This window comes from Drosophila biarmipes, chromosome 3L (genome assembly GCF_025231255.1).
Source record: "Drosophila biarmipes strain raj3 chromosome 3L, RU_DBia_V1.1, whole genome shotgun sequence".
NCBI classification, from domain to species: Eukaryota; Metazoa; Arthropoda; class Insecta; order Diptera; family Drosophilidae; genus Drosophila; species Drosophila biarmipes.
The window spans coordinates 23265086-23279655 of NC_066613.1; the positions used below are offsets into that span (position 1 = coordinate 23265086).

Consider the following 14570-nt stretch of genomic DNA (forward strand, 5'->3'; position numbering starts at 1 on the left):
ATCCAACGAATTAATTACGCTCTATTGGACGGCTATTTTGATCGAGTGGCGATAGGAAAATTTATGGCCCCGCAGGCCGCAGGGCTTTGCTCAAGAAGGCGTATAAATAGGGTGTCAGGCAAGGCAGCACTTCAAGCGCGCGATTAAATATCCATTAGTTGATAAGCGAGAAATATTACGCATACGAGGCCCGGGCGGGCCCGGCTAAGGGTTAAGCGGCCGCCCAAAAGCAGACTGCGAAGGTGGCGCTGGAGGGAGCGCGAAAGTAGGCAACGCTGAGCGCCAACAGGCGAAGGTAAACAACAAAGGGAAACCACTCAGAACTGAGTGACTTCTCGGCGCAGGCGTCGCTGCCGTGGTGGAAAGCTCGCGCGCCTCCCACTTGTCCCAAAACTGTTGCTATCGGCCGCCGCTGTTGTTGTAGTTGTTGCTGCAGCTGAGGCCCTGGATTCGCCGCGTCTTCGGTTTATCACCTGATTTAGCTGCGAAACTTTCGCAGCGCTCACTTCCGGAATGCTCACCTGCAGGCCGGCCCTTGTGCGGGGCAGGGGGCGGCGCGTGGCAGGGGGCGGGGCGGGTTCAGATGCCCAGGGGCTTATGCGAAACTATCTTTTTTCAATTTCCCCGCGCGGCCACCGCCAGCGCCGCTCCCCGCTGCCCCGCCTCCCCGAGCACTGCCCACATGAAGCGGAAATGGAAGTTTTGTAAATATTTTCTTTTGTATTTCTTTGCAGCCATCCATATGTCCGCCGTCAGGCACTGCGAGAAAATCATTGATAACGATGGGGTAAATTGGAGAAAAGGCTATTGCTTAAATATGAATAATCAAAAAATATTAATTGATTAAAAAAATATATTTATTATTTTTAAATTATGTTAAATTCAGTTTAAATACACTTACCCATATGCACTGTGAGAAAATCAAGTTATTGCTAAAAAAAGAATTCTCAAAATAAATATTAATTCATTAAAAATAAGAAAAAACAATTTAAAATTTAAATTATATAAACTTCAGTTTAAATAACAAAATATTCTTAGGAAAAAGTGACTCATATGCTCGCTGTCAGGGCCTGCGAGGAAATCAATTAAATCGATCAGGGAAATTTGAGAAAATAGTTTTCTGTTTTAAATCAATCCAATATATACATAATAATTAAAAATAAGAATTTAATATTTAAAAGTTTTAAATTGCTTAAAAATAGGTAAAATACTTAAATGTTTAAAAATGCTTTGCAATTAATAAATATTATTAGTTGTATTTAACAATCAATTAATTTTATTTGCATTATTTTGATACTTTTATTTTATTCAATAAGCTTACCGAATTTATTGTTAATTTTTAAAAGTATTACAAATTTATTATTATAGAGCTGAGCTTTATGTAAGTTTTCCTCATCTTTGGTAACTTCATAATCTTATTGGAAAATGATCAAATATTATTACTTATTTAAACAAATTGTTGAACTTTAAATTCAAAAGTAAAAGATAGTTAAAATTCCTTTAACATTTCATTTTAATAACATTATATGGTTAAGAAAAAAACTTACTTACTCACTTTTATTTCATTTTATAAACTTTCAGAATTATTTCATAATTTTTAAAAGTATTATTATATAACAAACATTCTCTTTGATTATATTTACAACACTCGTACCATAATTTAAAAATATAAAAAAGTATAGGGACTTGTTAATAATTTCATATTGAATGTAATAATGTAAAAAGACTTTTAGAGTACATTAACAAGGTAATAAAGCATACGATTTTGATTTATTTACATACAAAATAGTTTATTTGTAGTGCACTTACCTCAAGTCTTACTACGATTACTATACCGCCAAGGCCTTTAAGATCTTAAGCAAACTCAAATATATCAATAGCGTCCCCTTGCAACTTTTGTGCCACAAGCGTTATAAAGAACACCTATACCACAGTATTTTCTCCGCCTGCAGGCACCGCAAATACGAGGCAGCACTGCGCCTTTGAAAGATGAGCGAAAAGAGCGGGGTGGCTGTGGGTGGTTGGGTGGCGACAGTGTACTGGCAGGGGGAGGGGGTGGTGTGCGAAGAACCACATGGCCGGGCAACTCGTGCACTTTAGTTTTTGGCTTGCAAGTGTTGTTCCTATTTTTTTATGACACTTGACGCTCAGCCAAGCCATTCGGTGGGCGGTCGGGTGGCTCGGCGGCTCCCTTTCAGCTTAGTGGGTGGCGGGGTGGGGTGGTGCTGTTGCTGTTGCTCGACTCCTGAGCTGCTGGCTGGCAACGTTTTCCGCCATTGTTCGGCTTCCTTTGCACCTTTCGCCTGCATCGGGCTTCGTTCGGTTTGCCTTTTCCTGCATTGATAAGAAAGTGCTTTTTAATAGCCCTACACTCGGATATTTGTACACAAAGGGAAAAGGGAGCAGGTACTGCGGTGTCAAAGGCCGGATTTGATTGAATTTGATTGTGCATATTGAGTGCTGACTGAATTACGCTGTTTATGGTATCAACCTGGATTTGTCAAAAGGAAAATAAGTAAGTTTTGAATTTTAAGTTAAAATCCCCTTAGAATTTAATTTATTTTAGGTGCTTAAAAGTAGGCAATGAATAAATGCTAATTTATTGTGCTTCTGAGTTTCAAACATGTTGCATACTCTTAGACACTAATAGTAAATAGTTATTTCAAGATACGGATTTTTAAATATGACATTTTATACATAATCAATTGCTTATTGAAGGGTCTTTAAATCACTATTAAATTTAATTTTTTACGTGCCTAAAGGTAGGCAGTGTATGAAGGCTAGCTATCTTACTGAAGAAATACATTGTACTTTGACTTCCGAATATATTGTTGCTTGTTTTCTGACTTTAAAAGTTATACTGATTTTGAAATGACTTTTAAATTAAATTTTCAAATTTATTGAGTAAAATATATTCTAACTGCTGGAAGTGGAAAATATATAGTTGTATACCTTAAGACACCTTAAGTGATTTCATAACAATATTGATTATTGCATATGAAGTCGAATAAATATTTTTTCTTTCTCGAAAAAAATTACATTTTTAAAATTCCTTACTTGTATCTCAACTTTTTGATGCCACTGTACGTACCGCACGCAATGAACACCCATAAACCCAGTCCCCTATCAGTAGTGAATCACTGGGTATACTCTTTCCTCTCTTACTACCAGAAATCGTAGAGCTGAAAGCCCAGCCAGGTACGAAGAGCGAGCTTTTCTAACGCTCCGATCGCAGCTTTGTAGATTCTTGGGTGCCCGGCTCTCGGGTCTTCAGTCCCGAGTCTCATGCGTAGTCCGCAGTTAGTTGCTTTCGACGCTTTTGGCCATTAATAATAAAGGCAAATATGACGCGACTCTCTTGACTGGAAGTCTAGTTATGGCAAAAAGTAAAAAAAACTGATCGCATAATTCAAGGTCGCGCCATGAAGTAGTAAAGAAAACTCAACAGGTGGAAGTAAAACTAAAATTCGAAGTGCTAGAATGTCAAGTGAAGTGTCTCCCGAAAAATACAACGACCACTTGAGAATTTCAATTTAATTACGCCCAACTCGCGCACAAATATACAAAGCCACATATGAGCACGGCGATAAGATAAGCCAAAGGTGGGTCTGACGGTGAAAAATGGGGATTTGCATGCCGAGACAAATCTGTGGCTGAAACCGAAACCCTAACTAACCCAAAAACTCACAGCGAAACCAAAGCCACCACCGCAAGAGTGTCGATGTCGTCGTTACAATAGTACACTGAGGGAAAATAATAAGTGTGCCCTAAGATGTACATATAAGTTTAATATGCAAGGCCCTTAAAAGTAAAAAGGTACCTTTATTTTACTACTAGATAACAAATTGTATAATTTAATAAGTTCTTATTAACACTCTGAGCTCTTAAAATATTATTGCATAGTTTTAGACACCTAAAGTGAATTCCAACAATAAATTTATCACTCTAAAAATATTTAGAAACTTATGAGTATAGAAATCACTTTTGAAAGTAACTTTTTAAGTGCTTAAAAGTAGATAAAGAATAAAAACAACCCTTCGAACTAAAGTAATTCATTTTACTTCTAATTAAAATAAATTGTTGCCTACTTTTAGACAGTAAAGTAGATGTATTCTAATGTAAGTGTGGTGATATTTAAGAGATAGTTCTTTAACTCAAGAGAAACTGACTCGTGATTGAATGAGGTAATACTTGAAAATAAGTTAGCATGGTCTTGGCCGTAACTACCTACCTCTATTTGATAAAATTCCCCATCGATGACCCATTCAGCTGGCATTTTCTCGCTCTGTAGCCACTACTCACTTGACGCGCTCGCTTTCCTTTCCCCGAACGCCATGCATATTAGATATCTGGTACAGGTTTCGAGAACCACAGCACACATCCCCCGCAATTGTTGATGGCCCCAAAGTCGGGGCCCAAGCCCAATGAGCGGGGAAATTGTTAAAACAAGAACAACTGGCGGAGTGCTGCCGGGCATACAAATCGATTGCCATGGCAAATATCAAGCATACGCACTGGAGTCCCCTCTGCGCGACGCTTCCTGCTAATGCCGAAATGTGTGCAAAACGAATATAATGTATAATTAAAACTAATTTGATGACACACTCGAGTGGGGCGAAAGACGAACTCGGAGTCGGGCCAAAATGGCAGGGGCGAAGCGGGGCGCAGGCAGGGGGAATTCCTGCCAATTGCGTAATTATTATGTGCACAACACATATGGCTCGTTACACTGACAGCGAGTTGTGAGTGTGTCTTGTGCTTCGGCCTCTCTGTTTATACACAAGAATTTTTTAAGTACGCAAATTGACAAACAAAAACGCAGGCGTACAAGACGACGGCCGCAATTTGCAATTACCGTGCCCGGGGAGGCCTCGAAATAATGCCCATTTTATACCCCCGAAATGAAATCCAAGTTGCACGCTCCGCTGATGGCTTTAATCGGGAGCGAGAGGCCAGTAAGAGCTGTGAGCCATGTTAATAAAGACTAAGTAATAATTAAGTGGCATTACGGTTGCCTTGGCGAAGACGACGTCGACGAGCCGGAATGCTCGAAAATACGCACTGCCCAAGTGCATTTATGACCCGGTCACTTAATCACAGCATGCAAATGTGCCCAAGGATGGGATCCAGTTCCTCCACACAACTCTTAAGACCACCCCCAAGCCCCAATAACTCGCCACCCCCGCTCCAGTCGACCTTGCCACATCACTTAAAGGCTTAAACCTTTGGCTCTTCACATTCAGTTCACGTCTCGCCTGACTTCCTGGGACTTTATTCGCCTGCCGGGCGGCTCGAAAATGTGCTACTACAATTTTGCTCGAATAATTTTCCAGTAGTCTGAAGCCAATGTCCGGTAATCAGCCCGAAATCTAAAAGCATAAAATCATATGCATATTGGAGCCGAGCTAATAATTACCCGGCTTGCAGGCAATTTTCGAATGTGCAGAGAATTTGATTAATTTAAACGTGAGGCTTTCAGCTATTTGCTCTTGGGAAACACTCTGAAATATTACTTAATGATGGCAGACTGATTGAAATAATGTTTAGTTGGAGCTAACACCGTTCCAGCTTAGTCTAAATGAAGAAATCTTAATACTTCCCATTAAGCGAGCTCTGCCTGGTCTCTGCCGCCACACAAACAGTGTACAAATCCACACAATATACTTAAACAATTAAACAATAAATGGTCATTGTGTTCTATGCCGTCCGCATCTTTAAGAGAGCATAGGCAATAGCTCTGCCTGGTCTCTGCCGCCACACAAACAGTGTGCAAGAGCACGACCGCTGCTTAAAATTAATCCCTGAATAAAATACTCTCTGGGTCTTCGATTTTTCAGCTTGAAAGCGTATATTTGCAATTAAAAACCCGAAATATTTTTACAATAGCACGCCAACAACTGACAAACTGATTGCATTCAGCCAAAGGAAGTCAAGCGCACAGGAAAAACGAGAATAATTGAGCCCTCCCCTCTTGATTCTTTGTCATTAGTCCTTTGGGGCTCAGCATCCAGGACCAATCAATGTCAATTTCGTCTGCTGTCACCAGGTACTGAACACGAAGGTTCAATAAATGCACCCGGTGATTTCACTCATCAATGCAAAACAATCTTTTGCATGCAATTCCTGCCGCCAAAGCCAGGCCAGGCTTCATTCAGCCGCTTTCAAAGGCCAAAAGCAGGCTAGAAATCCGGGGGAAACGAGGGCCTTTGGGCTGTAATTCATTCATATGCATTCACTAGATGGCACTCATCAGCATTCGGTTCACACATGCTGGGGAATATGGGCTTCCGGCCAGCCGCCCAGATGTTGCCAGGCGCCCTTTTCGCCCAGAATGGCTCCAAAAATTTGTTCGAATCCAAAGCTGCTGCATTGCGCATACGCCGCGTGTGCAGCACGGAGTTTTTTTTTCCGGCTTTGGGGAAAATTCCCCCGGCGGCTTGGCTGCCCCCTTCCCATTAATGTGCTCATTTCCCCACTTGACGAACTATGGATTCAGCTTCTTTGGCAAGTTTCGCCTGGCCTTCCTTTGCTGCCAAACTCCTGTTGCATTCACAACGAAAATAATATTAAAATTTATGATGACAAACTTTCAACGCCAGCTGCAAGGATTTGCAAGGCCAGAGGAAAAAAAAGGGAAAACCTACATTCGAAAGCATGGAAAAATGCCGGAGCTTCTAGGATGCCCAAAAATGCCACGACCAAACATACATTTTTTATTAATATATATAGTAGAGATATACATATGAGCGATGTAGATGCACGCAGGCATGCATATATTTTCCACGTTTGACAATCCATGGGTGAGTATCGGACGCTTTCAATATTCGCCCAGCTTTGAGCTTACTTTTTCCATTTCCCAGTGTCATTTTTGAAAAATTGATTTATGGCCAATAGTGAGTGTATGGGGAGTGGTTTCCGAGGGGGGGACCTCGCAAAAAACCTATCAAGTGTCTACTGCCGCTATCTGTTTTTGGACCCCTCGCAACCGCCTGCTGGTGTGTTTGGTTTGGTTTCGGCCATACATTTTGCCGCTGAAGGCTTTGAGCCATCGACAGCCACAGCCACGGCCAAACTTGCTCAATAACCAAGCATATAGATCAGTTTTTAACAATCCACTGTCCCATGGTATTGCTTTAAGTCATTTTCACAGCTCTTTTTTGCCCCGTTTGTGCAGCTTAATCGATAAATTGCTGAATTGTTACCCTACCGTACGGCAGGGTTTTTGGGGATAGAGAAAGGCACAATTTTTAAGACATATAACACCATTTAAATCATATAATCAAATCTATATAGATGCTGGGAAATACCTTATTTCAAAGGACAATTTACATTAATTTCTATTTTCTTTAGTTTTTTATTGTTATGTGGTTGATTGCCCTACTTTTTCAGGCTTGTTATTTATAAATTTCTTTTGTGATAAATGTAGAAAGAGTTTTTTAAGAATCAACTAACATAAATGAAATCATTTTATGTCTTAAATCTTAAAAAACACCCGATGCACATTACATAAAAATTAATTGCAATTTTTCTAAAATTTACATTTTATATTATATCACGCATACGCCCCGTTATCCCGTGTTTTTTAGGGCCCACGCCCCTGCCTCCCAATGCGATGTCTGCAGCAAGACAAAATGAGCCGTCAATTAAAACGTTTCAAACCGAAACAGGCGAAAACAACAGCGGGTGGTCCTGGAAAAAGGGTTGAAGTCCGTGTCAAGAGGAAAACAAATGCTCATTTCTGCGCATTTCGAATGGAAATTATTTGGCTTTCGCTGAATGGAAATTGCCGGCTGGATTTTCCCTCAATGCCGCAGACAGTTATGGTGTTTTACTGTAGTGCATTGTAATTAAGCGTTGACTTGTTCAATTACCAAAATGCAATTGCTTTCGGCGGCCGAAAAGCCGCAAATGTCCGCGTGAATTGCCAGAAGTTTCTCGGGACCCCCCCCCAAAAACTGGAAACTCTAGCTGAACGGATCTGGCACCTGTAGCGACCTGTATCCCACCGTCAATTTGCATTAATGGTGTGGAAACGGGGGGCTTTGGGGCTGTAAAAAACCCAAGGCATGCGGAATTAAGTTGGCCTTCTTCTGGGCTGCCGCTGTCAGTGCTCCAAGGAAGCGAGTAGCAAGTTTTTGTTTGCATTAAAATTGTCAGCGGCGGCAACTTCGGTGAGGTTTCGCTTTAATCATGGCACAAAACTTTGCCCCGACAGTGCAACTTGCTGGATAGATCCTCCTGCGAGGTCCCTTTGCCCCCATTTGCGACGCGTGCGGTGGCATACCATTTTTAAGTCTTCACACACTCGGCCAAAAATAGGACTTGGGCAGCCAAAGAAAATTATGGAGGCAGAGCTAATGAAATGTGTTTTATTTTAGAAATTTTATTGCATATGAATAGCTCTTTTTATACTATCAAAATAATAATTTTTTGGCCTTAAGTACAGGGTAACTAAATTACCTTACAAATAAAATATATCTATCTATCTACGCCTGTAAGTTCTTTCTTATATGCCTAATTATAACTGTAATGTATCTCGATATAAAACAGATACAATTTAAATTATTCATAATTATATTATCCCAATGTTAAGGCATATATCTCATATTTTAAATAAATAATTGTTTAAGGTTTCCATACTAGTTTTAGACTTCTAAGAAAGCGTCAGTTATTTATTTCTCTGAACAATAGGTCAAACTTTCTGCTTATATTATTTTTTCAAAACTCGAAACAGCACTTTATTGTATGAAAAACATCTATAACTTCCACGCAGAAGTTAGGAACCCCTTTCTTCTGGTGCAGGCATTCCGCCCTGCATTTTTTGTTGCGGGATTGCACAATTAAAATGCATGGACCATGGCAATCCGAAGTGTTGTAAGCGCGCAGCTGTTGCATGCCACATCGATTCGCTGTGGGCAATGGTTATGCTTATGCATGAGCCACGCCTGCCCGCTGCCACGTCCGTTTGCGGGAGGGGATAACCGCTGGAGCATCCGCAGGATATCCCGGCCCCCAGAAGGACCCAGGGCCCGCCATAATCGAGCAACACCCAACTGACCCATCTTGGGCATTACTTGAGGTCTCGCGCTGCAGTCTCTTGGCCAAACAAACGGAGTTATTTATGCGCATAATTACCTGGGCTGCAGCCATTTGCCATCTACCATTTGCATATGCGACCAATATCGGGGATCTGCTCGGGATTTATCCTGCGCGCATACAGAACGCGGCATTAGGTCCGAAAGCAGGGGGGTTACGGCGGCTTACGGCACCTGCCATTGCCTTTGGCTTATTAAATGGAAGAGTAACAAGTGAAAAGTCCCACAAAACAAACTGCAAAATTGCCTCATTATGTGAAAAGGCAGCAAATAAAAGTTGGCAGTTAGCACAAAAGAGCCACGTAGCTTCCAGGGGGTTAGGGGGGGCTAACAGGGGGCGCGGTGTTGCTGCACGGGGGCGTGGCACTGAAAATTTATGCAGCACAAAGCCGCGGCAAATGTAAGTAAGCCAAACGACATAAGCAGGCATAAACACAGCCGGATCGAGGGGAAGTGTTCGCACAGCACATGGAATACTCTAATGGATGGCAAGGAGAAGGGGCTTTTGGAGCTTTTCCCAGATGGATTGTTCCTAACTCGAAAGATAATAAATTAGCGGTGTTTATGCAGCATATATTTACGCAATCTGTTTAACAAAAATTCCTGCAAAAAAGTAAACATCTTTTTTGGTAGGCTACAAACTTGCTTCTTTACATTTTTATAAGCTTTTAAATTTCTTAAACTCGTAAAAAAATATTTTATACCTTTATATACACCTTTCTTTTATAATTATATTTACAACATAACAGAGCAACAACGAAGATGAGTAACAAGGATACTTAAGTGACTGTTTTGGCTAAGGATTCCTCTACCAACCACCTTGCCAAACAAGAGCTTGGAATATATTTACCTACCGAATAAGCCCTGTCCCTCAGATGGCTTTGGCAAAATGCATTTCCTGCTTAAATTCATTATTGAGCAAATTCTGTTATCGAGTGGCGTCGAAACCGGCGACCTAGTGGATATGGCCCGATCCGGCGCGAAGGACCACGGGCACAAAGGGCAGCCCCATTGAGTGCACCGACGCGTCGACGTCTCCCGCTCCCGCTCCCGGTGGGTGTAAATTTTGTTATGCGGCAAATGCACCATAAAGCTGCGTACCAGGAGCTCCCCAGGATGGGTGGGTGGGGATGGGCACGAGGATAACCAGGGGGATGCAGGTCTTCAGCGCTCCCAAAGGCTGCTTGCATTTGCCTGAATATATATGCCTTTCCTCTCTGTTTTTCTCCCCTCCTTTGGAGGTATGAAAGAAGTTTGGATCCGGATCCGAATCCGGATCTGGGGTCGGTCCGCCTCTACCCGTCCGTGTTGTGCATGTGCGGCGCTCTAATAAAATTTAATAAAAAACGTGCAGCGCGGCATAATGCCATGGCAATGGACTCGACCAGGGGCGGATGAGGATGGGGGTGGGGGTGGGCGTTGGGGTTGGGGTTTCGCTCGGGCCAGTTTGAGGGGTGTTTGGTGGTTTTGGCGGGACAGGTGTATCATTACCTGCACGCCAACCGCAGACCAGACGAGCTCCCAGCATATCAACATGCCGTGCGATGAGTATCTTATAGCCAACCTGCTCATTTGAATCTTCTGATGAACACTTCTATATGAAAAAACGTGGGGTTTTTAGACTTCTTTGAATTTTATATACAAAGAAATAATTATCTACTTGTTCTAAAAATGTCATCTATTGTTGAACTTTTCTGTTCACTTACTGATTTTATTTCAATGTGATATATAAAATCACAAAATTCCATTTATATCTTAAGTAGTCCTATATGATTTTATAAAAAGATATGAAATGACGGATATAATATTTTGAATAATCCCTTGTTCATATGACTTTCTAGATATTCTAGGTATTATATGTATAAAAATTACTAAATATCGTATGTTCAAAAAAGTGTTTTACATATAATCCGACGCCTACTGAATACTAAGTGTAAGCTTGATTAGATATAAAAAGATTATTTCTGTAGAAAAATACTAACTAATTTAACCATTTACAACTTTAGGAATAATTTAGTTTAGGTTAAACCATTTTTGTTTCTACTGATTGACATGCAGCACACTTATTTGACCTGCTTAAACCAGACCACTTGCTTTTCATTATTCAAATGTCAGTTTGATAAGGAAATGACAGAAGCTATTTCGTATCGCTGACGCATTTCGGTAATATTTTGTTTATTTTTTTGCATTCCAAAAGGGAGAAGCAAGACGAGTTGCCGCAGAAACCACAACCCCTCAACCATAAGATGCCATGGGCAAGTGTGTCTCCCGGCAGTCGCCTCCGCACCACGAACTCGCGTCCCCAGCCGCGGAGCATCATCAATCTGTATTGACAATCGCACTGTCCCACGAAGATTTGGCCCAGGCGCACAAAATCTGGCAGCAGTTGACAGCGAGTAATGAATACATAGCAGGCGGCCCGTCATCCCAGCAGGAGGAGCCCTTTTATTACACCATCAGCCGGCGGAAGCAAACGGAGCAGGCCGGGCTGCACATCCAATCCCTTTGCAATGATGCCAACGCCGACGCCCCAGCGGATCCACTGACATCACCCGGCGCATTGGAGTACTCCACTTGCCAGGAATTCCTGCTGCACGAACTGCTGCAGGCCATTGAAAACGCCGAGCAGCAGCGGGAGCAGGAGCCGGAGCAGTTGTCCTCCAGCCACATCCTGAATCAGCAGGCCAGAATCAGGCCAGAACCTCAATTACCAGTCGAGAACAACGGCTGGCTGGCGGTGAGTAATATTGATAAATGTTTACAACTCACTTGAGGCTGCTGGCGAAGCACTATCAATAAGTTGCCAACTCCGAGGCTGGGAAGTTGGGCCGGGCGAAAATGTGGTGTCGGGCATTGTGGGTCAACAGTCTATTCTTCCGCCAGACTATTGTCCACCTCGATATGCATTGTTTCTAAGGGAAAGTGAAATAGCATGGCGGAGGTATTCAAAAAATCCAAAAAATGCCTAAGGATGCTTTAAAACTCTTCTTCTACGCCAAAAAACTAGATTTTATATCATTAGTCAGTTGCTCCTTACATAAATGAGAGCATAGCAGTCAAGAAATTTGGGCTAAATAACCCCAGACCCTGACTCACTTTCCGGAATCACTTACCCGCCTTGCCATTAAAAGTTTGGGACCACATATTCATATTCCTTTTCTCCTAAGGCTTATTACAAGGTAATTTTACATAAACAACCTACATAGACGGTTAGGGGCGTGAAGGGCTGTCGAGGAGGCCTCACTCCACCCACATATCATCTTTCATACTTAACCGAAGCATTTTATCCCTCCCGAAACCCTCCCCCTTTGGCAATTGACCTTAACCAAATTTTATTTTACTTGGATAATATCTCAGAGGGCTTATTACATCTGAATTTTACATGAGTCACTGAGCATGAAGGCAAGGAAAATCAGGCCTCACACCTGGTTTTATATATATACCAGATACTAATTTTTTAAAAGAATTAATTGTTTTGCCTTGTACATTTTTAAGTGACGATAAGATTGTTTTAATATTCATCAACAAATTTGGTTACATGTTTTAGGAGTATTTACCTATATTTAAAAGTGAGAAGTTCTCATTTTTTTAAATTCTTTAAATTCCTTACCTCAACTTGCATAACTATTTAATAACTCTAATATATATTTGTTGTTGGTTACCATATGAAAATATTACAAGCGTAATTTATTTATTTTATTCTACAAAGTAATAATAAAAGTCATTACCTCCAAAGATACATTAGTATCTACAACTAGTATCTATACTTTTTACCACCTATAGAGGTTCGCGTCCCAGCTGAAGGCCGCCCAAGCCGCTAGATGGCGCCCCACGTAGCCACCCCCGATTTCAGACCATTTTCGGCGAACAGCCACTTGTTTTTCCGTGTTCTGCGCATGAGCGAACACTCGGAACTCTCTCGCTCCGTGTATGTTATATTTTCTCCCCCTGTGGTCAAGCAAAAGAGCGTACAACGACCAGACCCACCACAAGAAGTCAGGGAAACCCATTCGCTCCGTGAGAATTTTCAGCTCGCCATTCAATTTCCCGTTTGCCGTGCTTTCGCAAGTGAAAAACCGTCGCCACTCTGCCGCACCAGAAAAAACTCACTAAAACTCTACAAAAAACCGAAAACAAGCTGAAAAAAAAACAAGATCAGGGGGAAATTTGCAAATAGAAAAGTCGGAAAGAAGTGCGAAAAACGTTTGCATAACCTGAGGCGTGAAAAGTGCGAGCAATCTGCAAAAGATTTTTCCAGCAAGCCAGCAAGGATTTTCAAGGACCCCCGCGTGGGTGTACTGTGGCAGGTACTCGCTGTGTATCTGTGTGCGGCTCAAGTGCAATTATAAATGGCGTAATTTGTGCGCCGCTTCGGCCGTGTCATGAGCATTGCCGCACTGCATCCTGAAGCGGACTTTTTCTACCCAAGGATCAGGACGACTTCCCGGGGGGAGTCGAGCAACGGGACGGAGGCTCGCCGGAAAAGCGAGTTCCTCTGCCGACGACCTGCAAAATGGATGAATGCGACAACCCCGTCGTCGTTTCACTAGAGAAATTCACATCGCAGCAGCTGAACGAGGGGGTCGCCGAGCCGAGCGCGGAAAATTCCGATCAGGAGCACCAAACCAGGCACAAAGAGCCGAACATCGATGATAAGGAAGCGCTCCTAGAGCAGGACCTTCGCAACCTAGCAGTCGAGGAGGACGCAGCAGTCGACGCGGAAGTCGAGGCAGTCATCATGGTACCACTTGAAGTTTATATCTTAGGGATGGAACTTGTAGATAGCTTTGGTTTTAAGTAGAGTTATAAAAAGTTTGACTCACGCATATGCAAACATTTTAGACACCATAACCGTTTCTATCAAATGTATAGTTATAGTAGTATCATAGAAAAGGATTCCACATATGGCTTGCATTTAATAGTCCACCATTTTAGTAGTTATCATGATTCGGTGAAAAGTATCTCGCAAATAGTTATTGTTCGTGCAGCAGCGAGTGACTCATGTAGTTAGCTAATAGCCAAGCATTCCATTGTGTTCTGTCTCTTGCCGGGGAAGTCCTCGAGGCTCCTTTGTTTCCGTGCGCCTCTCATCTGTGCTGACCCGATTTGCAAATGTGTTTCGCTTTCATCCTAATCGCTTTCCCCGCCCTTTCTTCCACTTTCCTCCGTTCTAGGGACAGGCGGAGAGCAAGAAGCAGGGCAGCAAGTCAAGTCGTCGCCACCACAATGGCAACGGCAACGGCAACAGTAATGGCAATCCCTCGGAGGCGATGGATCCGAATCAGACGGTGCACACCAAAGGCACCGCCATGTCCTTTGGCTTCCGCAAGAAGCTCAATGGGACGCCCAAGAAGTTCAAGAAACTCCTGGAAGGAGGCGGCGACAAGAGCGCAACTCGCACAGACACAAAGGACGACAACGGGAATGCAGGTGAGTGGAGGAAAGGCCATTTATGGGGAGCTAATAAAAAAGTTA

General features: G+C 42.4%; 1 protein-coding gene across 22 annotated transcripts in view; it reads left to right on the forward strand.

The window, feature by feature from the left end:
- Window positions 1-3290: 3290 nt before the first annotated feature.
- Window positions 3291-14570, forward strand: part of LOC108034946 (uncharacterized) — a 30176-nt gene continuing 18896 nt past the window's right edge. For 15 of the 22 annotated variants that reach the window (XM_050886684.1, XM_050886686.1, XM_050886689.1 and 12 more), the window contains exons 1-3: window positions 3291-3816; window positions 11293-11832; window positions 14270-14525. In XM_050886684.1, the coding sequence (XP_050742641.1) occupies window positions 11347-11832; window positions 14270-14525 (742 nt within the window). In that variant the 5' untranslated portion in view covers window positions 3291-3816; window positions 11293-11346. Of the gene's footprint in view, window positions 3817-11292; window positions 11833-13066; window positions 13837-14269; window positions 14526-14570 lie in introns of those variants that run through there. The other 7 variants (XM_044095342.2, XM_044095341.2, XM_044095360.2 and 4 more) reach the window with 7 other exon arrangements.